The sequence below is a fragment of the Diprion similis genome, chromosome 10 (genome assembly GCF_021155765.1).
Source record: "Diprion similis isolate iyDipSimi1 chromosome 10, iyDipSimi1.1, whole genome shotgun sequence".
Taxonomy (NCBI): domain Eukaryota; kingdom Metazoa; phylum Arthropoda; class Insecta; order Hymenoptera; family Diprionidae; genus Diprion; species Diprion similis.
The window spans coordinates 21,490,650-21,513,709 of NC_060114.1; the positions used below are offsets into that span (position 1 = coordinate 21,490,650).

General features: G+C 40.1%; 3 protein-coding genes across 5 annotated transcripts; 1 reads left to right on the plus strand and 2 right to left on the minus strand.

Moving 5' to 3' along the window:
• Positions 1-25: 25 nt before the first annotated feature.
• Positions 26-10,353, minus strand: LOC124411832 (ubiquitin carboxyl-terminal hydrolase calypso). Of its 2 annotated transcripts, XM_046891298.1 has the most exons (9): positions 10,129-10,353; positions 9,668-9,882; positions 8,770-9,530; positions 8,089-8,222; positions 5,554-5,658; positions 5,108-5,424; positions 4,879-5,027; positions 4,670-4,796; positions 26-83 (listed from the first exon to the last, which is right to left on the minus strand). In XM_046891298.1, the coding sequence occupies exons 1-8, from the start codon at positions 10,184-10,186 to the stop codon at positions 4,718-4,720; spliced, it is 1,818 nt and encodes a 605-aa protein (XP_046747254.1). In that variant the 5' UTR covers positions 10,187-10,353; the 3' UTR covers positions 26-83; positions 4,670-4,717. The 2 variants fall into 2 exon arrangements, with proteins under 2 accessions (XP_046747254.1, XP_046747253.1); XM_046891297.1 differs by lacking the exon at positions 26-83 and having other exon boundaries at positions 4,242-4,796.
• LOC124411833 lies at positions 6,300-8,095 on the plus strand. Its single transcript, XM_046891299.1, has 2 exons — positions 6,300-6,605; positions 6,743-8,095. Exons 1-2 carry the CDS (start codon positions 6,432-6,434, stop codon positions 8,066-8,068), a joined length of 1,500 nt encoding a protein of 499 aa, XP_046747255.1. The 5' UTR covers positions 6,300-6,431; the 3' UTR covers positions 8,069-8,095.
• Positions 10,354-10,873: 520 nt separating the features above from the next.
• Positions 10,874-17,861, minus strand: LOC124411014 (synaptojanin-1). Of its 2 annotated transcripts, XM_046889823.1 has the most exons (8): positions 17,348-17,861; positions 15,646-16,003; positions 15,356-15,520; positions 15,224-15,284; positions 14,227-15,151; positions 13,561-14,132; positions 13,235-13,409; positions 10,874-13,140 (listed from the first exon to the last, which is right to left on the minus strand). In XM_046889823.1, the coding sequence occupies exons 1-8, from the start codon at positions 17,472-17,474 to the stop codon at positions 12,125-12,127; spliced, it is 3,399 nt and encodes a 1,132-aa protein (XP_046745779.1). In that variant the 5' UTR covers positions 17,475-17,861; the 3' UTR covers positions 10,874-12,124. The 2 variants fall into 2 exon arrangements, with proteins under 2 accessions (XP_046745779.1, XP_046745778.1); XM_046889822.1 differs by having other exon boundaries at positions 14,227-15,284.
• Between the last annotated feature and the right edge of the window lie 5,199 nt (positions 17,862-23,060).

A 23,060-nucleotide genomic window follows, 5' to 3' on the forward strand; every position in this document is an offset into this window, starting at 1 on the left:
AATATGCGTAAACAAATAACGATGATAACAATCACAATATGAATTTTAATGACGATTATGATAATAATAACGATAATATTAATGATAATAATGTAATACCTTTCGCCACCATTGTGTACAGCTAATGTTATTACTACACCACACCGCTACTAGGTACTACTACTACTAGTACTACTATCACTAATACTAATATTATTATCGGTATAAATATAAAACACCGTTAGCTAGTTTCAATCCGTGAAATCCTATCTCTTTGAATGCAGTATAGGTATAATCGGATTTATACAACGCATATCGATGCAACTGCGCCGCTAGCCATCACCACCAGGATATTTCTAAAACAATGATTGCTATTTATTAATCAAATATCATCATGTTATTAGCAACTATATATGTATATTATTCGTGATGCAATGAAAGTCGACGGAATTGGAATTTTACAAATATCGTCACTGTATCGAACGCAACGTTTGTTGACTGTCCATACTTATTTCGATTCACTTTTTGTCACTATACGAGTATATTTTATACTTCTGTCCGTAGTTTTCTATCTTAGACCCCCTCACTTTCTAATTTTTATTTTCCTACTTGTTTCCGAATCGTTTTAAAGCCCATTGAGACCTGCGAAATGGAAGATCTTCTTCAGTTACCCACTTATCCAGTATTGTTATGTTTATTGTTACTATTACTGTTAGAATTTCTGTTGTTATTGTTATTATCTTTATTATTATTATTATTATTATTATCATTGATAACACTTGTTCTTGCCTTCACTTGCGGTATTTAGGAAGAAATGAAAAAAAAAAAATTTTATTCATTCATAATTGTTGCACGGTGCCACGCGGTGTAACGGTTTCACTCGAAACAGTTTAACATTTGCGAAGATCTTCAATTTCGATAAGCGAACTCAATTATCTACGTTACCACATGTTAGCATGAATTAATTTTCATAAGGCACAGAATATGGCACAACTGGATGATAATTTTATTAATTACTTTCGGATTTAACAACAAAAATGCTTGACGATCGATCGAAATGGACAAGAAAATAAAAAAGAAACAAACATTCTATATGTTCATCAATATAAATGACCGTCGACGATTCTGTCTCTATTTATATCAATTTTACCAAATTATACAGATTCATATACATACATATATATATATATTATATATATATGTAGTAAAATATATCTATAGATATGCCTACGTATCATACACAAATATTATATATTTATATCATATATTTTTCGAATGCGAACGTCAATGTATTTTTGGATATATCACGTGTATAACAAGAGTTGAGTAGAGGAAAGAAATTTGTGAGAAAAAATTGGACCAGTTTTTATTGACATGGATGTGGGAGAAAGAGGTAGATGAGGGGCACCGAAATGTGGCTATAATCTATCTATCATCCGAATCGAGGCCGCAAACGAGACATAACAAACTTAAGTAAATCAAGGAAAGATAAAAGTTACACATAAACAAACAGAATCATTTGAAATTATTCTAAACTACTACATATAAACTAGGAGAGATTTGAGAGACATGAAGTATATTTGAAATTAGTACGGATATAATTACATGGGTCAAGCACTATTGCTTCGTTGCGGTATTAAATTTCATTATTTATCGATTACGCGTTTCCAACGGAATGTGTTAATGAATCACCAATCGTTCGATGTATTTTTGTAAAAAAAAAAACAGAAAAAAACAAAAAAAAAAAAACAAATCTAATCATAAATTTGCCACAAAAAAGTAATTTCGCCGCGGAAGAATATCTGACCCATGAAATCGTACGTAATAAAATAGGGTATACACAGTGTAACATATATATAAAAGTTTATCTATTACCAGTAATAAGAGTAATATTAATAATAATAATAACAATAATAATAATAATAACAACAACGCTTTAGCATTATTACCGTTGTGTGCATGCATATGTGTATACATATATACGTATATATAGTATATATATATATACACATTGTTATATCATATTATATTATATGTTAAGTAAAACACTAATACTGTAGACGTAACCAGAAATTATTTATTATATTAACTGTATGTGTAGAATTGTATACTATTTAAAGAAAAACACGCAATACACAAATAAACACACACACACACACACACGCGCGCACGCACGCACTCAAACCAACAACCATAATGTCTATAATTTTATATAAATATTATAATATCAATATAAGAGATCATTAAACAGCAAGAGAATAATCATAATAACAGTTAAAGTTGCACCCTATTTAGTAACAATACTCGACTAAGAGATTTGTCGTATTGTGTAATATAATATAATATAATGTAACATGTGTGTGTAATTTGAAGTGCAATTGTTGCTACAGGTAATTGCGAGAATATATTTTATGTCGAGGATATTTTTGTTGTGTTTTTTATTCTCGGTGACGAGGGAGGGGGGCAGCGTTTAAACTTATACGTATAAGTATATCGGAAGGACCGTAGATACGAAACCAGATATACATATTAAATTGTAGCCGCAGCCAGAGCCACAGCTAACGTGATATAAAAATAACAATATTTTTACTGTAACGAGATAATTCTGATGATGATAAATTATGAAAATAACAATTGATCGATTCTCTTCAAGCCCAATATACAAGACTGTTTATAACTATTGGTGTTGCAAAAGGAGTTGAAAATATTATACATAAATATATCATAACGCAGGTATACAGGACTGAAGTTTTCCTATTATATCTGTCATTGTTTTTATATCGTTTGCTACTGTTATTATATAGAAATATATTATACATACAAAATGTAGTTTAGTTCAGTATGCGTATACATATTATACATATATAGTATAAACATAAAGAATATTTATATGATTTATTGTGATGTGAGAAGAATTGTTGTATGAGAAGGTAAAAAACTAAACCAACAAAACAGAAAAAAAACTCGAAAAAAGAAAATAACAAAGCGGAAAAAAAATCGATGGAAGTGCTGTGTCGACTAGATATGAAAGTGATATACGTATACTTTGTACATTACGTGATAATACAACGATTATGGTAAAGTTTTGAAATTGTTTCGTATGTGTATTCTATTATATTCTACACACACACACACACACACACAGACACACACACACAATAAATACGCAACGTACCGTAATATTTGATCTTGATCCGCCTTAAGTGTGTGATGTATTATACAAAAATGATGTCTCGGTGAAACCCCACCGAAGGCGATTTATTAATTATTATACATATTAGATTCTAATTATTTATTGGTTAAACGTTATTATTATTATTCACGATGTTCTTTTTTTCTAACTCTTTTCTATTGTTCGTGAAAAACGACGAGTGTATATAGATATATTTATATGTAATCTTGATGAAATATAAACTACAGGTTCGAGAAAAACAAAAAATTTATTCCGACGGGGTCAAGTTAATAAGAAAGAAAGATAGGAAATGGAAAGAGCAAGACTGTTCTGTATGGTGTAAGTTCGGTAACCTCAAAGTAAGAAATAAACAATTTCAAAACATGCCGCGATGTATTATATACCATCTGTGTAGCATATACATGATATACATCTACATTATTATGCAAATTTGATGAAATTTTTCTAACGACTATTTTTTAACTAGAGCAGAATATTTGAAAGTTAACGGCAGACATTTACTCAGGAACGGTGCGCACCTTGATCGATAGCTTTTTATTGCGAAGAAGTGAAAAATATTGCCTGAGTACGTACTGTATAAATAAGTATATACGATAGAAAAACATATCTGAGGAACATATGTATATATGTACACGTACACATGTATACACTACACACACACATACCCACCATACATTGGATTAGGGCGTCGACTGGTCAATAAATGTGCCTAGTAATAGGAATATGTTTACGAGATGTTTTACTCATTTTTGCCAAATACTTTCGTGTCCCTGTCGACCGTTTTCATCATGCAATTGGGGCCAAAGAGGCGAAGATTTGAGCGGTCGAAGTCCCAGCATTCCCCTTTTTTTCCACGTTTTTGCTTTTCCTTTTTCAGAACGGAGCGAAGAATCGGTAAGAAATTATTTGAATTTATTCTACACCGAAGTTATTTAACCAAGGTTTCAGATAGACAGTTCACATATTGATGTGCGGATAATCGTCGTATATCACTTATGCAAAAACGATTCATGAAGCACAAGGGTTGTGTCAAATTTGCGAGTGGAGCACAAGTGAAGGGAGACTGATGGATTCAATTTATATTATTCATTATTATATTACACACACTGCATATGCAATTATTACAAGCAAACTTGCAAACGTATTTTTATACTGAATCAGATGCGTTAATTATAATACGAGTATTACAGAAGTACGAATTTACGCATGGCAGAAACAACGAATTGTAGATATTTTCTAAACTTTCTCAGTATTTCTATAAAAGTTTGCGTATACGTGTGCGCTTATCCATAAATGGATATTTTCACTATTGTAATATGCAGTGTTACCAGATCGTAGATCCAAAGATGGTGGATCGCTTTCATTAGTTTAATGATAGCACTAGTAATGAAAGTGGTAAAACATGTTTCTTCAATATAGTGTTAATAATTTAATATGAAAAATTGTATCTATGCATATACAATTCACTATTTCTATCACGCGGTAAATGTGATTAATATTGTGATAATTATTTCATTCGCAGGCCTAGAAATTATAACAATAAACTTATTTACGTTTCTTGCATTTGGTTCTGCCTCGACGTCGTCGCGAAGAATTCGGTCTCGAGTCTGTTTTCTTTGCCGATCTGAAAGTATAAAGTAAATATTACGCAATAATTGAGAAAACCAAATGAACGAAGAATTGGCCGGAACAAAAGAATGTCTTACCTATGAACGCGGCTGACGGGTACAGAAGTATGTTTTTTCAAAGACAGATGCTGCTGGACCAATTCCGCGAGTTTTCCTTGTTGCGCCAGCATAGAGAGGAAAGTGCAAATGAACTCGTCATAGTTGTGGGTCCGCCGGCAGTCGTCGATCTGTGAAACAACACCGATAGAATGAGAACCGAAATTTCCATCTTTGTCCTTTTTGTCAAATCTACCGAAAACCGACTAACTTTGTATTTGTTTCTCTTATCGTTTTCGTCTTTCAAACTGTTCTCGCATATGCTTATCTCGTGCTCGAGGTTCTTCAGCAACGCGAGAAGGTCCTTCGGGGCAAAGGTGTGCGGCTCGAACAGTTCCGGATATTTCGAGCACAATTTTGAGTCCATTTTCTCAACCTTCTTTTCCTCCGTCACCGTGTCTCCGTTACTCGTTTTAACCCGAGCGTGCGGTATTCGCACCTCTCCGGACAGACAGACTTTTTTGTGCAGATGACCACTGTCGGACACTAGCCTCTTGCCGTTGATGTTTATATTACCCAAGGAGCGACCTGCCAGAGGCGGTGGGTATGAAAAAACGGTTATTAACACGTCGATAGGCTTTGTAATTAGTCAATGATTATTTCTAGAGAGATGCCACGAGGTATGGGAGGAGGAGAAATTATACTAAATAATCTTACTCAAGCCTGTCTCGTGTTTCTCATCTCCCGCCACGCGAATGACAACAAATTTTTTGAAGTCTTTCGTCGATGTCGGACTACTCTGGCCAGAGTTCCAGCCCCAAGCTGTAAATGTTAATCGATATTAGTGACATTTTTTTCAAATCTGCTTCATTGAGCATCTTGACGAGAATTTCACATTATAATCAACATAATTATCCATTTTTTCTGCTCGCAAGTTACAAAATTATGTCATCTTCAGTTTAGTCAAGAAGTGGCACGCATGATTATCTTTCAAGAAAACCGCAACTATAACTGTTCTCAATACCCACTGGCCGTATTTCGAGTTGATATATAGTTATACAATTAGTAGATGTGATTTGGACAGTTATGTCTACACTCTGCTGTGTATATAACCACACGTTACGTAAACAGAAATTTCGACAACGTGTTCCAATATTTCGGAAGAAAGCTGAAGTTGAAGTTTTTGCTAACGCGATCATTCATTTCACGAAGAACAACTGTTACCAGTCCCTTTACCCTAAACAGACTAATTCTTACAATTTCCACCTCGTATAAAAATGATGTTTTCCTTTGTTTTCCGGAATTTCCAAAGGACAATGCATAATTTTTTGTTAAATATTCCAGATTTTAAAAAACCACCATTCGAGGGGCGTTGAGAAATCTTGAGGAAATAATAGCTCACCCTGCATCGCGCCAGTTGAGGACGCAATACGCTGGGAGTGAAACAAGTTCATCTAACTGTACCCGACAAAGGAGAAGTCAGGAGCAGTGTCAATAGGACTGTTCTAATTGTACGAGAATGTGTTAAACACGTATAAGAAGATTTCGAAGTGCAAGAAAGTTCTTAGTGAGGCCGAAACCTCTGACCAAAGACCATGCGCGGCATTGAGATATGTTCAATTTTCCTGGCCCTCCTGGGTATCGGATCGGCATCGCAATGTCCGGAGCCGAATAAACCGCATCCAACGAGCTGCACAATATTTTACAAGTGCATCAATCTACCCAGCGGAGGATACGTTTGGGCTCCGGCTAAATGCACGAACGGTCTGGTGAGTTTTTTGGCAATTATTTAGTCTTTCCAAGAGTCACGTGACCCTGCGACGCGACAGTCAATTTTTTTCATGCCTGTCGGTAAACAAAACACCTGAAAGTGCAGAAATCTATTCAATCGTTGATTCGATCTCAGGTTTTTCAACCGTACCTGAGAATGTGCGTCCTGCCGGGAGATTCCTGGACTTGTGACATCCTCGCTACGGAATCACCGGAAACAACGACGCAACAAATTCCCAATCTGATTGACTCGACGCAGACGAGTTATCTGGAGTACGCCGAAGACGGTGTGTCGAAGTTCAGCGAGTCCCTCGACAATACGGACAAGTACGCTGAGAAGGATGACAGCGTCCAGACAACGATGACGCCCTACCCTCTGATCGAAGCTACGCCGCCGAATACCTACTCGAACCAAATCGACAGAACAATTCAGAACATCGGATTGCCGATAGCGATAAAGCACAGCGAGGACAACTATCTTTATCATTTCGTAAACGGCCAGCAGGCCCTGGCTACACCCGTGAACGCAAATGGGGAACAACTTCAGAATCACCTGCAGCGTTTGACTCAGTTAATTGAACGGTTGATAGCCTATCAAGCCCAGGGCGTTCCTCTGGACAGACAACCGTCAATCGCGACGATTACGGCTGTAGAAAGAACGACTGCCAAACCGCCGGCACAGTATACTAGCGACGACTATGACACCAACGCTGAGAGATTTTCAAACAACAATCGAGACTCGGCTATACTGAATTTGTTGATCAAGAATTACATCCTTAAATCTCAATTGCAAAACGGTAAAGCTGGAGGTCTACGAAGCGATGCTGAAACGAAGGAGCCGGAGACAACGAGCCTGCGTGATCAGGAGGAATCAACTACAGTTGATTCCTTGGATGTGGTGTTGAATGGACCTGAAGCTGCTGACAATATAGTCGTGGTCAGTGACAGCTTAGCAAATCGACAGTACTTTACTATAAGTAAATACAAACGTATAGCTCACCAGCTGACGACTGAGACTGTGGAATTGATTCCGTGCACGAGTGGCGTGAGGTTGCCAAATTCTACCGATTGCACCAAGTACTACAGTTGTGATCCGGCCACCGCGAAAATCCGTCAATTCTCTTGTCCCAAGAACACCGCTTTCAACCAGTACAAACGACTCTGCGAAACTAACGAATACGCGTTGTGTCTGGGTGACTCCAGCAAGACGTCGCTCAGGATATCGCCTACTACCGCAAGACCCAAGACTACGAACAGTCTGGAAAAAGACTCGAATGGGAATCCGTGCCAATCAATTGGAAAGCACGGGGATCCGTCGTCCGAGAATCATTACTACCTCTGTTACTCTGACAAGAAGAAATCAACGGACATTGAGTACCGTCGAATGGTGTGTCCCAATAGTTTGATATTTTGTCAGCAGAAAAATGTCTGCACAACTAGGAAACGATGCGAGGCTATTTAACTGTCATTGTTTCAACTCACCTTGAGTGGGAGAGTTGAACGCCGAACCGATTTCCGACGACGTATCTGTACTGGACGAGCTGTGGGCCGGAGACGTCTGAATTCTCAAAGGCGTCGCGTAATCTAAAGCGCACATTACGACCTTCTCCATGCCGCTGAAAAGTTTCATTCGCTTATATCGAAGTGAGAAATGGCGTGAACAATTTATTATCTCGCAACATAAGGTTACGCGAATGCTTCCAAATCGGAATTAGGAAATAATACATTTGGAGAAATTTGAACCCTATGTTAAAGAACTCGTCCTATTCAACATCACATTTATAGTTAAATGTCTCGTTTGAGGCATGTGAGACAGACTCTACCAAACTGTAAGCTTTACGGGCTATAAAGTAAACGTATGTGTGCATTTTTGAACTAATAAATATGTAAATCGCATGTTTTGATTATGTATTCAATTGAACAAAGTACGAGAACATTTTGTAAATACCTAGTTTAAGAAACTGGTCGTCAATCGTAAAACGGTGATATTTCCGGACAAAATTATACTCACGACTGTATCGTGTTTTTTATTTTCATTAATTCATTTATTTGTTTCTTGGCTTAATTCAAAATAAAACTTCTGAGATTGAACCTTCAGTACCTGCGGTAGGAAAGCAGGACTCGGCAAACTATTAACATAAGTTGTTATTGGTTTGTTATTACCTTGTCTCATTTTTTACTGTGCTCGTAGTCGCGGTCGAGTTTTCACCGCCGTTATTTACAGCATCGCACTGTTCGACACTGATAGTGGGTATGGAAAGGGAGCCATCTCCATCAATTTTGGCTATAGCGTGTCCATCCTCGATAACTTTGTCACTCTCCTCCTTTCTGTCTCCTCTTTCACCGTGCATACCAGTTTTATCAGACGTGCTTTCAGAGTGGCTCAACTTCACCAGCTGTTGTAGAGCCTCCAGAACAATTTGCCTGTTGGTCTTTAACATAGTCAGCTTATGAGATATCGCCAGTCTCCGATCAGGCACTACAGCCATCAAGTTAAACCTGATATCTTGGAGCTGTTCACCCGTCGCCATTCCCAGTCTGTCGGTAATCACACGCCTAAATTGTTCCGTCCATTCCTCGTGCTCTCCCCAAGGACCATGGTCCATGGGATAGGGTTTCAGACCGTCTAGCTCGAAGAGCCTGCCATTGATCGGTACGTAACTGACGAAATGGAAAGCTTCTCCAGTGAATCTGCCAGTCGATACACCTGTGTTTTTGTCCTGGCGTCTCTTGGCCTGGGGCATTGCGTGGGAGTTGTGGGCGCAAGCCAGCTCCGGGGTATTGCCAATCGCCCATCCCTTGTTCTCTGGACACATGCCGGAGGTATGGATTTTCAGCCGCGACAAAGTTGTGCCCAGATGGATCGAAGGGCAGTTTAATAAAACGGATAGGAGAGCATGAGTCGCACAGCTGTTAGGAACAACCTGGAATATGGGTAAAAAAAAATGTTAAATATATTATGTGTCGCAGTGGCTACTGATTCAGGTGAGTAAATCACAAATTTTGTTTCAATCGTTCAATTTGTCCAAGTATAAGTTGTAGATGTACATTATCTACTTACCTGTTGGGCAAAAAATATGTTATTGACTATATCTTCGTCCTTGACGAAACTCTCATCTTGTTCGACAACCTTGCGCCGTGATCTGCGCTCTTCAATCCAACGGAATAAAAATATGAAACCGTAGATCGGACCCTCGAGTGACTTTTGTAGGTCATATATTTCCTCCACCTGGACACCCTTCACACCAAAGTCTTCGAGGAGCAGAGTGAAAAGACCTGAGAGAAAAGTTATTGGCATAAGTAAAGGAAAAAAAAATGTGATATTTAATACACACGGGGTAATCTTTATTCTGTAAATGATGAAAAATTTATATCCATATTCTGCGCAATTCGGTTCGTTTTGTATAACGCAACCGAGTGAGGACACAGTTTCGAATCAGAATTCAAAAATTTGAATTGTCGCGATCTACGCGCTCTTATCTCGGGCCCGGATGCTGGGACGTTTGATTGCTTATTGCGCACCTGGATCGCTCTCCAACTCCAGCCAGCCTTCTGTCAGGCGGTTTATGTCGACCGGCATTATTATCTTTGGAGTAGTCCATCTATTTAGCAAAGCAATAAGCTCGGTGTCGAGCTACTAATAATTATTTGAATACGATGCAATCCGGCGCGCCTTGCATGTTTTTTAAAATCCATAAACATCACGCACGTACTTCCAACTGTCAACGAATGCGAATGGAATGAGCTGAACAAAATGGCGCTCCTCGACGCCATCGACCCGATATGCGCCGGCGCCAGGCGTCGCGACGGCTGTGTAGTTTCGGTAGTTTCTCAATGCCGTTAAAAATGCGGCGAATTCAAATGTGGAATAATATAACGTACTTTTCGGCGTCGTTTCGTGACTGTAGAACAGCATACCCATGTATGTCGTATTGTTCTGAACAATGACATGACGTTATTTGAAACGAAGCAATCGAACGATCGTATTTTGTTTACTTCCTCGTGAGGATAAAGCAAATGAAAGCGATAATTCAAGTGGAGTTTTTTTTTTTTACTTAACTCATGATTAGGGTAAAGGCAAGTCAAAAATTGGTATGCATGGCCTTCATAGACTGTGCTGATAGATAGATCAATTCGGTTAATCGAAACTAAGTCAAGTATAGCGCTGTCTGTTGAAGCCAACTGCAGTGTTCGGTAATTAACGAATAAATTTATTTAATATTTCATTATTTGATCCACAAATTCAGATAGCCGTAAAAAATAATTAATTTTGAACATGTACATTTTATTTAGAATCACCGTGTACATATAATTATACTACATAATATAACTATAACTCGTTTTGATGCAAAATAAATATAATAATACTCACTGTCAGTTCATCAACAATCTCTTTAACTCTAACGTAGTAATCATCTAGGTGTCTAACAAGTAACATTGACAGGTTTATTATTTTAGCTCATCATATGTACTAATATACAATTATAATTTGGTAAGCACAACAAAGTGAGACGTACGACGATCAGCAGTTAACAATAATATATATATATATACTCGTGTCTGTATTATCGCATATGTACCTTTATTGTATGTGTACTGAAATTATTTATAACTGAACATCGAACCGCTTCCAAGATATACAATATTACGTTCATGTTCAATAACTAGGAGTGATTTTTGTTCGATTTGATCATTACAATTTTTTTTACATTCCTAACAATACAGTGTAAGTATCCTGCTGTATCTTTAGAACAACAAATGATAGCAAATCAACGACGCGCTGAGACGTTGCCGATTCTTAATAAATAGTTCATAATTTCAAAACTGTCCTCATTCGATGTAGCTAGTATACTTTTTATATTTATTAGCTTGTTCGTATAGACTCAATAAAATTGAGTAAGATTATTCAGCTTGTTCATATTATAGGCGTAATAAGGACAGATTACCATCACAGAAATAATACTGAAGTCTTGATCTGTAGCTGATGCGAGCAAAAATTGTTTCAAGACTTTGAAGCTTAAGCTCAATTTTTGGAGCGTTAATTGGGCAAGGTATAGTTATGTATACAGGCGTGTAGGAAATTCACTTGTTTAAAAAAGAACGCAGAGTAAACGAATAAAGTAAATTGTATAAACAAAAACGGAAAAGAATTAAGATACAAAATCATAATCAAAGTCATACACGACCTGCAATGCTCTACAGTTTTCAGATGCTGGAATCAAATAAAACTATCACAGTGAAGCATGGTTTTTATACGTATATCTGCCCGTGTGAAAGTTTTATTTTATTGAAGTAAAGGATTACCTGCTCCCTCACTTAAATATTTAAACTAATATCCGTTCAAAAAATCGGGCGAGTGGAATATCCGGTGACGAATGATTCCAACGATCTTACCGCGAATAGACCTTCAATAGCGCAAAGTCTCTATTTTCACCGTCGAAAAATAGTCAATGATTAATACATAGTAATCACTGGCTGAAAAAAAGTTGTTTACAAACAATTATATAACAATTCACACCTAATGAGGATTCCGTGCCGGAATCGGTGGTCCTCCTGTCGTTCTCGCAGGAACAGGAGGTGGCATATTCATTGGCAAGGTTGGTGGCGGATGCTGAGGAGGTGGAAGAGCCGCTTGTCTCTGGGGAAGCGGAGGTGGCAAGGAGGTCGAAGGGCTGTTTGAGAAATCATCGGGACTTTCGATACGCGGTAAGGGTGGCGGAGGCCTGCTGGGAATTGGATAACTCGGTGTACCGTCTTGGATTTCCTCGTAAATCGCAGATTCCGGTGATTGTCTTTCGTTTTCAGGTGACTCCGGGTTACAAGGACGACCGCGAGGCGACGGAAATTGATTAGGCACGACGCTGTAAACACCGGCACGGGGTACCTGGCGCCTTTCCACAGTTGGACTTCGGCTAGGTTGAATGGGGCGACCTGGGGGTGCTGGTCTGGGTGGAGGAATCGCCCCATTGGGACTGTAACGCTCGGGGAAATTTTTTCGCTCGGTTAAATTGAGCCCTTCGAACTGGTGGACTGGACTATCGGTAGGAGAGTTGTCCATGCAGTAGGGCACAGTGGTATTGCTGCATATTTCGATCTCTTTTTGTATCAGCCTCACCCAGTTGGGCGACTTCAGAGACAGTGTCAAGGTCTGACCGCATACTTGGGTTGTTCCCTTATTCACAGCAGCCAGGGCGCACTGACCATCCCTAAAAGTGACCCAAATTGTGTCCTCGACAAACCTGACTAGGATAACTTCACCTATGTGTGAAAAATCCTGCAGCAACGCCATCATGAAACTGTCGTCGAATACACTGTCCATTTCCTCGCTGCCGTCGTCTACTGCTTTCACTATTATTGTGCCGTCGGGAGGTCCCAGGTCTTGGATTACTTCTTCGAACACACGCTTCCGCTTTTCTACGTCGACTTGGTGAACGTCTATGTCGATTATTGCTATCACAGGCCTGTGATCGCTTTGCTTTAATTCCGCCCTGCCGTAGTGAACAAGGCGTCCAGGATTCCAGTCCGCCGGTGAATCTGGAAAATAATTGTAAGTCCTCAATCATTTTTGTACACGTTGTTACACCAATTTTCAGAAAAATATCAGCAGATATTTATTCTTTCAATTTACCAATATCGGGAACCTGTTTCCGCCTTTTCCATAACACTCGATCTGTCCAAGCGGGTTGTCGGCATTTCTCACTCGTATCGTAGTCATCGGAGAAAAGATCGTATTTGTACGTAGGAGGGAAGTTGATCGGACCCTCCAAAAAGTTTTTGAAAACATTACCTTCCTCCTGTTGATTCTGAAGTTGTAGAAGAGAAAAATGAACACGATATGTAACAAACGTGTAATACTATTCGTAAATCTGCTCACATCAACTCGCAAACTTGGACCGTAGAGACAAATCGGAGTTCTTGGAAAATGGGCGCATTGAAGGACCAAAATAAACCCACCTTTAATTGGTCGCACTGCAAAATCTGATCGAATTCATTCCTCTTGATCATCTCCTTCATTTCATCCTTCTCCATATCGACTCTGTAGTTGAAATCGCCACACCAGAATACATAGTCGTGAGTATTGAGAGTTCTTCCCATGGGGAAAGTGATTTTTCGAGTTATTTCAGCATAGTCGGCGTTTCGTTCGCTTATCTGAGACTGGCCGGCGGCAAAATGTGCACATACAAAGCAGATAGATGTCGAATAAAGAACGCATCTTATGGCCGTGGCGCCTTTGTTACCCGTCGTTCCACCGAGTCCAGTTTTCACACAATCGACAGCAACGTCTCTCAAGTAAGGCGCATGTTCAGGCCGAATGAAGAGATAGAGACAAACCCCAACAAGCTGTTGGAACGTTACAAGGACATATTCGTTGTCCCGAGACAAAACTTTCTGCAATTCTTCCGCCCATGCTTTTGCGTTTTCCGAGCTTGCTGCCATGATGTTACTAGCATTCAAATCAACGATTTCTTCAAACCCTATCGCGAATATATCCACAGGAACATTGTCGTGCTTCACGCTTACTAGAGCTAGAAAATCATTCGCATGAAGTTATTACCAGTTTACACAAATGTCTTGAATTATCTACAAGACTTACAGAAAAAAAAAAAAAATACTACTCACAAGGTGACTTGCCGACTGAATCCAGAAGCCAGTCAGCTAAAGAAACATCCTTGTAAACAACACTGCGAAAGTGCTTTCCTCCGTTGACGTTATATGTTCCAACGCCGACACGCAGATTCATAGAAACAACGTACTCGTTGTACCTCTTGCACATTTCTCTGAGTACACTAGGAGGCGCATGAAGCATATTGGATGGAAGTAGGAGCCGAGCTCTGTCGGCGAGTTCAGTGTTCAGAGTCGAACCGAGGAGTAGAATATCAATGGCCTCCTGCTTGCTGGAATCCAACAGATTATTCTGTATCGTTCTCGCAGCGGATCGTGCTCCGTCCATGAGTTTTGAGCTACCCTGAATGGCGCCGGTGCCGGCGTATATTTTACTGACTTCGTTTCCATTGTTTATCCACATCTGCCGAAATACTTCTTCAAACCTCGAGACCATCTGCTGTTTCTCCATAAGTTTCAAGAGCCCCAACTGAACAGCGAGTATCTCCATGGCAAAGAACGTCTGTACACAATTTGTCCTGTCCAAACAATCGAGGCAGTTAGTGCGGATTGTACCTCGCTGCTCCTTTATGACTTCAGTGCCAACGGCGTAGAAGAGGGAATAAGATTTGAGGTACTTCTCGACCTTTGACTTCAGCTTGGACAAATTCTTGGTGTTTCCTCCACGGCATTCTTGATGGTAATCGAATAGAATGTGAGGAACATCCGCACGGTGCTTTGAGACGCTGTGATGACGCTGAAACAGGTTACTCAGCATCGCCTCACCCTCTTTATTACCAATCAGACTAGATCCCAGTAGATTTACGATAGCCTGCTGTCCGTAACGCTCCTTTATCATCGACAAATGTCGCTCGAATGCTGGTGCCGAGGCCTCGAATCCACGCGATATCTTCACCTTGTGAGAACCGACTTGCACCCCAGGCTGCTCCCAGAAAAGTGGGACCGAGCCACGCGTCTGAACATACGAAGTCACTTCATTGTCCAAGTATATCACCTGCTCCGTCTCCACAAAATTTGCCACATGTCCATCATCGTTACTCCCTCGGACATTGAACCTGAAATTACACTATTATGAACAACCAGTCGGAAACGTGTGTACCTATTGATTCTAGATATATTTGCAAACCTTGTTCCTGCGCGCTCGCAGCTCAACCTGGACACCACAACAGCGCGGGCTTGTCGATGCCCTACATACACAGTGCGGATTTCAACGCTTCCGCACATTGCTTTTAACAACCATTGACTAGTGTTGACTCCAAATCTAAGTAGATGGATGTGCAGCATTCGATTCCTGCGGAAAATTATTATTTCAATATAAGAATAATGTGCTGCCATTTTTAGTTGAGAACTGTGAAGAGTCCGAAGAAACAGAACAAAGAGGGTATCAATCGAATAGCTGATGTGTAATGGGCGTACCAAAAAAATCTGTTGTCTGTAATGCTGGACTTATAGCGCTTCTGGGCACTGAGTGTTATGTCCAGGGCTTCTTGCTGACCGGCGCTCCATGAGAAGTAAAATGTCCCGGAGTTGAGGACTTTCCTGACCTCTGAGATCCTGTCTTCGTTACCCTGGACATAATGCAGTGGTACAAAATGCGTCTGCGTCACACGAAATATTTCCGACTCCCCAACTTTTCCCACGGAGAAACAGCCCGTAACGAGAACTAGATAGAGCAAAGTACTGTCCCCGGCATTCAGCTGCAGGACACCCAGGCACCCATAGGCATCCAATAGTTTAACGTACTGAGACTTGAGTGACTCCGTCTCTTGGGCAGCTGTTGAAAATAGAAGTGAAGACATTTTTCAAATGAGTGACCTTAATTTGAACGCGATTCTTTGCGTCTGTTGTTCACAGTTTATTGCGTTTCAGTGTTTCTCAATTTGTGTTCAGGAATCTTATCTAGTTTACAGATAAGGTAGATTGTTTTTGCCAACAATACCGATTCACTTATATATTCTGGCTACTGTAGAAAATGTAATTGAGAAAGTGTCGTATTTTTCTCAAGATGAGTGTTGACAATCATGAGCTATTCCCACGAAAATATATTATCAAATTGCCATTATTGCTTAAAGATATACCTCATGTGTGAAATAAAGGATTTCAAATTTTGACAGTGGGGAAACAAAGACAAACCATTAGTTATAGTGAAATGATTTGCATCTTTATTGATTCAAGTGCTCAAAAACAAGGTAATAATCTTCTCTGGAACAGAGAACTGAGCTCTACTCTTTGGTGATGCGAATTTATGCTATAATAAATTTTTTAAGCTGGAAAATTATCAACCAATTTACAACTGCAATCGTGCATTCAGCACACGACGGGGGATTTTTAAGAAGACGTGTTAACAATTGTCTATTCGATTTCGGCAAAATAATGATCGTTCGTTGAAATTATACGGACTTTCAGTAACTCGGAAAATATTAGTCCCACTGCTTTCGGTATCGGGAAGCCATCGTGAACCCTGTTGTTTTTTAGTTTATAATTTATTTTATATACAAAGTCGGTTTTCAGCCTAAATAGAATTGACAATTATTTCTGTATTTTTTCGGTATTTTTCTGGAATTTCCGTTTCGGTCAAAAACGCGGTAAAATGTTCCACCGCTCGCAGCGCGTTATCGGAATTGGTAACTGATTGAACGATGCGAATGAAGCAGCAGTCTAGATTCAAATTTGAGCGTTAATTCGCTGTCAATTCGAACAGATTGGTCATCAACCAAGGGTAATTCACAGCAGTTAGTCAGAACGGTCAGACTTTTATCTTCTGAAACGACTCGCTGAACCCGCCATATTGCCAATCGTAATAATTTTTTCAATTCTCAGACACTTCTACTGCAGTCTTTCCTTCTCTACTGCATTTTACTTTGGCAAAGAAATATAAACCAGCATCCATTACCGGGGGGTATATTTTTGTAGAACTGTCAATAATGTACAACGACAGTAACTGCCGTATTTATTAGCGGAAACGGTACAGAGAAAATTAGAATATCGCAGAACTTCTAATACTTGACAGATAAGACGAAGATTTTCGACAGTTTGTAATTGTAAGGCTTCTTTCCTTCGTGTTAATTTTCCGTTACGGAGAAAACAGAAGGAGGGGGATTATTGTCGGTATACTCACACAAGACTGCCACTGCTTGGGATTCGAAGAGGACGGTATCCTTGCGGTTTCTTTGCTCGAGTAGAAGAGAGTGAGGGCTTGGCGGTTTTAACTTCTCATAAATCCGAAATCCCTTGCCCATAGCCATTTTGTTCGGAGGGAGTTTGTGTTTTTTATTCTATCTTTATTTCCGTTTTCGAATTTGTGCTGTGTATATAGTAGGCCCACATACACACACGCACGCTACATACGTATTTTCTTGTACCTCGATTGTTTTGTACGGCACACCAACGGGCTAAATTGACAGCTGACAGAATCGTCTGCAGGCTGACTCTCCGGGTCTATTCCAGGCCCCTTCGCCTGGCTCCTCACTTCTACGATTGACTCCACCAAGTAGAGCAGATTATTACTTATCCTTCACAGCAGAAATTCAAGACGATATACATATGTATGATTTTAAAACGCCTCCTCGGGGCGCTACCAGTACGCGGTTTAGATAAGGTTGGTTTAGATTGGGTCAGGTTAGGTTTTACGTCGATAATTCGATAGTTGATACTCGAAATACTTTACGTGTGTACTTCGAACCAGGTGGCGCGTCTGTCTTTTTACTTCTCAATGTTCCTATGAGTGGGCGCTGGTAGCTGTTCGGTATTGTTTTTTTTATCGTTGTAAAGACAACAGGTAGGGTCGTTACTACGCCTTGTATACTAACAATAACAAATCTAGCAGAAGTTCCAGGTGTTACGGGGGTGTCTGGTCAATTTCGAAGTTAGCCCTTTTTCGTGATTAGGGTTTTAAAAATATCGTCAAAATTATACACGTTATAAAACACACTTTTTTGGAATAAAACGGCCTGCACTGGACTTACTGTTCTTATTGGAACCTGAATCTCTACTACATATATTTATGAAAAAAAACGTAGAACCAAGTGGCTCAAACGCTGTATCGACCTCATTTTGCGAGGAAGAGCAATCGCGTGCCGTTTTGAGTCGGTTCGTCCAGCAAATAGGAAAACACGGCCGAAGAACGGTAGAATTTAGCCGGATTTTCGCTGTTGTTAGTCCTACGAGGTTGTAACTGTGTTTCGAATTCTCAAGGTCCACTTAGTCGAAGAAGAATCGCACAAATCGTTTTCAGTAAAAGAAATACCTGTGTTCAAAGATTGCAAATAAGCAAGGCTAACCCCTTTCAACAATGTTTCGATAGGTCTGGCCTGAATGCGTGAAAGTTGCAGAGTTTTCGAAAAGGTGGGGAAATGAAATAACAAATTTGTTGCTACCAAGTTTCAGCTGGTTATTCGAGATACCTTAATTTTATGGGTACAAGTGTTTGGGTGTTAGTGTATGTAGTAATTTAAAAGGCTACCTGAAAGTATGAAGTGAAAGACAAGAAGAAATTCAAAAGTATGATTGAACATTATATAATAAGTTTGAATATTATAACAGGACATGTGAGTTGCAGTATATGTTGTCTTAAGCAGTATATAGAAAATATTGTATGTGATACTAATTTTCGTAGTTATTAAGTATTGTTTGGCCTCCGGCTTGCGTCCAAGCGCAACACACCTCTGCAGAATGCGATGTATTATGAGTGTCATATCGTTTTCATTTTATGTATCCTCCACTGAAATAAAATGAATGATTGCATTTTCCCTTATTTAAATCGCATTTTGTCACCTGTTGGTCCCACTACCATTTGAACACGAAACGAAGAATTTCCTTCGTATCTTTTCTGCTGTTGGTCCTACGCAATGTTTGATGTCTTTCATAGGTTCCTGAAGGTCGTATTAGTCGAGAAAGGGTAAAACTAATCAATTCAAAGACGAAAGATTTTTGACACGAGGAAAAGTGAGGCTAACCCCTTTGGATTTTTGTCAAAAATTTCGACGATTCCGGAAAAGGCTGCGATTAATTTTGTGGGGCACTATTCCGACGTAATTTTGCGAGAGAACACGATTAAGCGCACTCCCAATACGCTGCAAGCAGCGCTTGAGAAGTTACAGCCAAAAAACTGCAGATTTTCATCGTCATTTCTTTGCTGTTGGTCCTACGACCTTTTTCATGTGTTTTCTGAGTTCCTGGTGGTCGAATTACTCTAAAAAGGGTCATGCCAATCGATTCGGAGACGCAAAATTTTCGGCTCCGAAAATCAAGAAAAAACCAAGGCTAACCCCTTTGGATTTTTGTCAAAAATTTCGACGATTCCGGAAAAGGCTGCGATTGATTTTGTAGGGCACTATTCCGACGTAATTTTGCGAGAGAAAACGATTAAGCGCAGTCCCAATACGCTGCAAGCAGCGCTTGAAAAGTTACAGCCAAAAAACTGCAGATTTTCATCGTCATTTCTTTGCTGTTGGTCCGACGACCTTTTTCATGTGTTTTCTGAGTTCCTGGTGGTCGAATTACTCTAGAAAGGGTCATGCCAATCGATTCGGAGACGCAAAATTTTCGGCTCCGAAAATCAAGAAAAAACTAAGGCTAACCCCTTTGGATTTTTGTCGAAAATTTCGACGATTCCGGAAAAGGCTGCGATTGATTTTGTAGAGCACTATTCCGACGTAATTTTGCGAGAGAAAACGATTAAGCGCAGTCCCAATACGCTGCAAGCAGCGCCTGAAAAGTTACAGCCAAAAAACTGCAGATTTTCATCGTCATTTCTTTGCTGTTGGTCCTACGATCTTTTTCATGTGTTTTCTGAGTTCCTGGTGGTCGGATTACTCTAGGAAGGGTCATGTCAATCGATTCGGAGACGCAAAATTTTCGGCTCCGAAAATCAAGAAAAAACTAAGGCTAACCCCTTTGGATTCTTGTCGGAAATTTCGACGATTCCGGAAAAGGCTGCGATTGATTTTGTAGGGCACTATTCCGACGTAATTTTGCGAGAGAAAACGATTGAGCGCAGTCCCAATACGCTGCAAGCAGCGCCTGAAGAGTTACAGCCAAAAAACTGCAGATTTTCATCGTCATTTCTCTGCTGTTGGTCCTACGCTCTTTTTCATGTGTTTTCTGAGTTCCTGGTGGTCGAATTACTCTAGAAAGGGTCATGCTAATCGATTCGGAGACGCAAAATTTTCGGCTCCGAAAATCAAGAAAAAACCAAGGCTAACCCCTTTGGATTTTTGTCAAAAATTTCGACGATTCCGGAAAAGGCTGCGATTGATTTTGTAGGGCACTATTCCGACGTAATTTTGCGAGAAAAAACGATTAAGCGCAGTCCCAATACGCTGCAAGCAGCGCTTGAAAAGTTACAGCCAAAAAACTGCAGATTTTCATCGTCATTTCTTTGCTGTTGATCCGACGACCTTTTTCATGTGTTTTCTGAGTTCCTGGTGGTCGAATTACTCTAGAAAGGGTCATGCCAATCGATTCGGAGACGCAAAATTTTCGGCTCCGAAAATCAAGAAAAAACTAAGGCTAACCCCTTTGGATTTGTGTCAAAAATTTCGACGATTCCGGAAAAGGCTGCAATTGATTTTGTAGGGCACTATTCCGACGTAATTTTGCGAGAGAAAACGATTAAGCGCAGTCCCAATACGCTGCAAGCAGCGCCTGAAAAGTTACAGCCAAAAAACTGCAGATTTTCATCGTCATTTCTTTGCTGTTGGTCCTACGATCTTTTTCATGTGTTTTCTGAGTTCCTGGTGGTCGGATTACTCTAGAAAGGGTCATGCCAATCGATTCGGAGACGCGAAATTTTCGGCTCCGAAAATTAAGAAAAAACTAAGGCCAACCCCTTTGGATTTTCAACAAAAATTTCGACGATTCCGGAAAAGGCTGCGATTGATTTTGTAGGGCATTATTCCGACGTAATTTTGCGAGAGAAAACGATTAAGCGCAGTCCCAATACGCTGCAAGCAGCGCCTGAAAAGTTACAGCCAAAAAACTGCAGATTTTCATCGTCATTTCTTTGCTGTTGGTCCTACGACCTTTTTCATGTGTTTTCTGAGTACCTGGTGGTCGAATTACTCTAGAAAGGGTCATGCCAATCGATTCGGAGACGCAAAATTTTCGGCTCCGAAAATCAAGAAAAAACCAAGGCTAACCCCTTTGGATTTTTGTCGAAAATTTCGACGATTCCGGAAAAGGCAGCGATTAATTTTGCAGGGCACTATTCCGACGTAGTTTTGCAAGAGAAAACGATTGAGCGCAGTCCCAATACGCTGCAAGCAGCGCCTGAAAAGTTACAGCCAAAAAACTGCAGATTTTCATCGTCATTTCTCTGCTGTTGGTCCTACGATCTTTTTCATGTGTTTTCTGAGTTCCTGGTGGTCGAATTACTCTAGAAAGAGTCATGCCAATCGATTCGGAGACGCAAAATTTTCGGCTCCGAAAATCAAGAAAAAACCAAGGCTAACCCCTTTGGATTTTTGTCGAAAATTTCGACGATTCCGGAAAAGGCTGCGATTGATTTTGTAGGGCACTATTCCGACGTAATTTTGCGAGAGAAAACGATTGAGCGCAGTCCCAATACGCTGCAAGCAGCGCCTGAAAAGTTACAGCCAAAAAACTGCAGATTTTCATCGTCATTTCTTTGCTGTTGGTCCTACGACCTTTTTCATGTGTTTTCTGAGTTCCTGGTGGTCGAATTACTCTAGATAGGGTCATGCCAATCGATTCGGAGACGCAAAATTTTCGGCTCCGAAAATCAAGAAAAAACCAAGGCTAACCCCTTTGGATTTTTGTCAAAAATTTCGACGATTCCGGAAAAGGCTGCGATTGATTTTGTAGGGCACTATTCCGACGTAATTTTGCGAGAGAAAACGATTAAGCGCAGTCCCAATACGCTGCAAGCAGCGCTTGAAAAGTTACAGCCAAAAAACTGCAGATTTTCATCGTCATTTCTTTGCTGTTGATCCGACGACCTTTTTCATGTGTTTTCTGAGTTCCTGGTGGTCGAATTACTCTAGAAAGGGTCATGCCAATCGATTCGGAGACGCAAAATTTTCGGCTCCGAAAATCAAGAAAAAACTAAGGCTAACCCCTTTGGATTTTTGTCGAAAATTTCGACGATTCCGGAAAAGGCTGCGATTGATTTTGTAGGGCACTATTCCGACGTAATTTTGCGAGAGAAAACGATTAAGCGCAGTCCCAATACGCTGCAAGCAGCGCCTGAAAAGTTACAGCCAAAAAACTGCAGATTTTCATCGTCATTTCTTTGCTGTTGATCCGACGACCTTTTTCATGTGTTTTCTGAGTTCCTGGTGGTCGAATTACTCTAGAAAGGGTCATGCCAATCGATTCGGAGACGCAAAATTTTCGGCTCCGAAAATCAAGAAAAAACTAAGGCTAACCCCTTTGGATTTTTGTCGAAAATTTCGACGATTTCGGAAAAGGCTGCGATTGATTTTGTAGGGCACTATTCCGACGTAATTTTGCGAGAGAAAACGATTAAGCGCAGTCCCAATACGCTGCAAGCAGCGCCTGAAAAGTTACAGCCAAAAAACTGCAGATTTTCATCGTCATTTCTTTGCTGTTGGTCCTACGATCTTTTTCATGTGTTTTCTGAGTTCCTGGTGGTCGGATTACTCTAGAAAGGGTCATGCCAATCGATTCGGAGACGCGAAATTTTCGGCTCCGAAAATCAAGAAAAAACTAAGGCTAACCCCTTTGGATTTTTGTCAAAAATTTCGACGATTCCGGAAAAGGCTGCGATTGATTTTGTAGGGCACGATTCCGACGTAATTTTGCGAGAGAAAACGATTGAGCGCAGTCCCAATACGCTGCAAGCAGCGCTT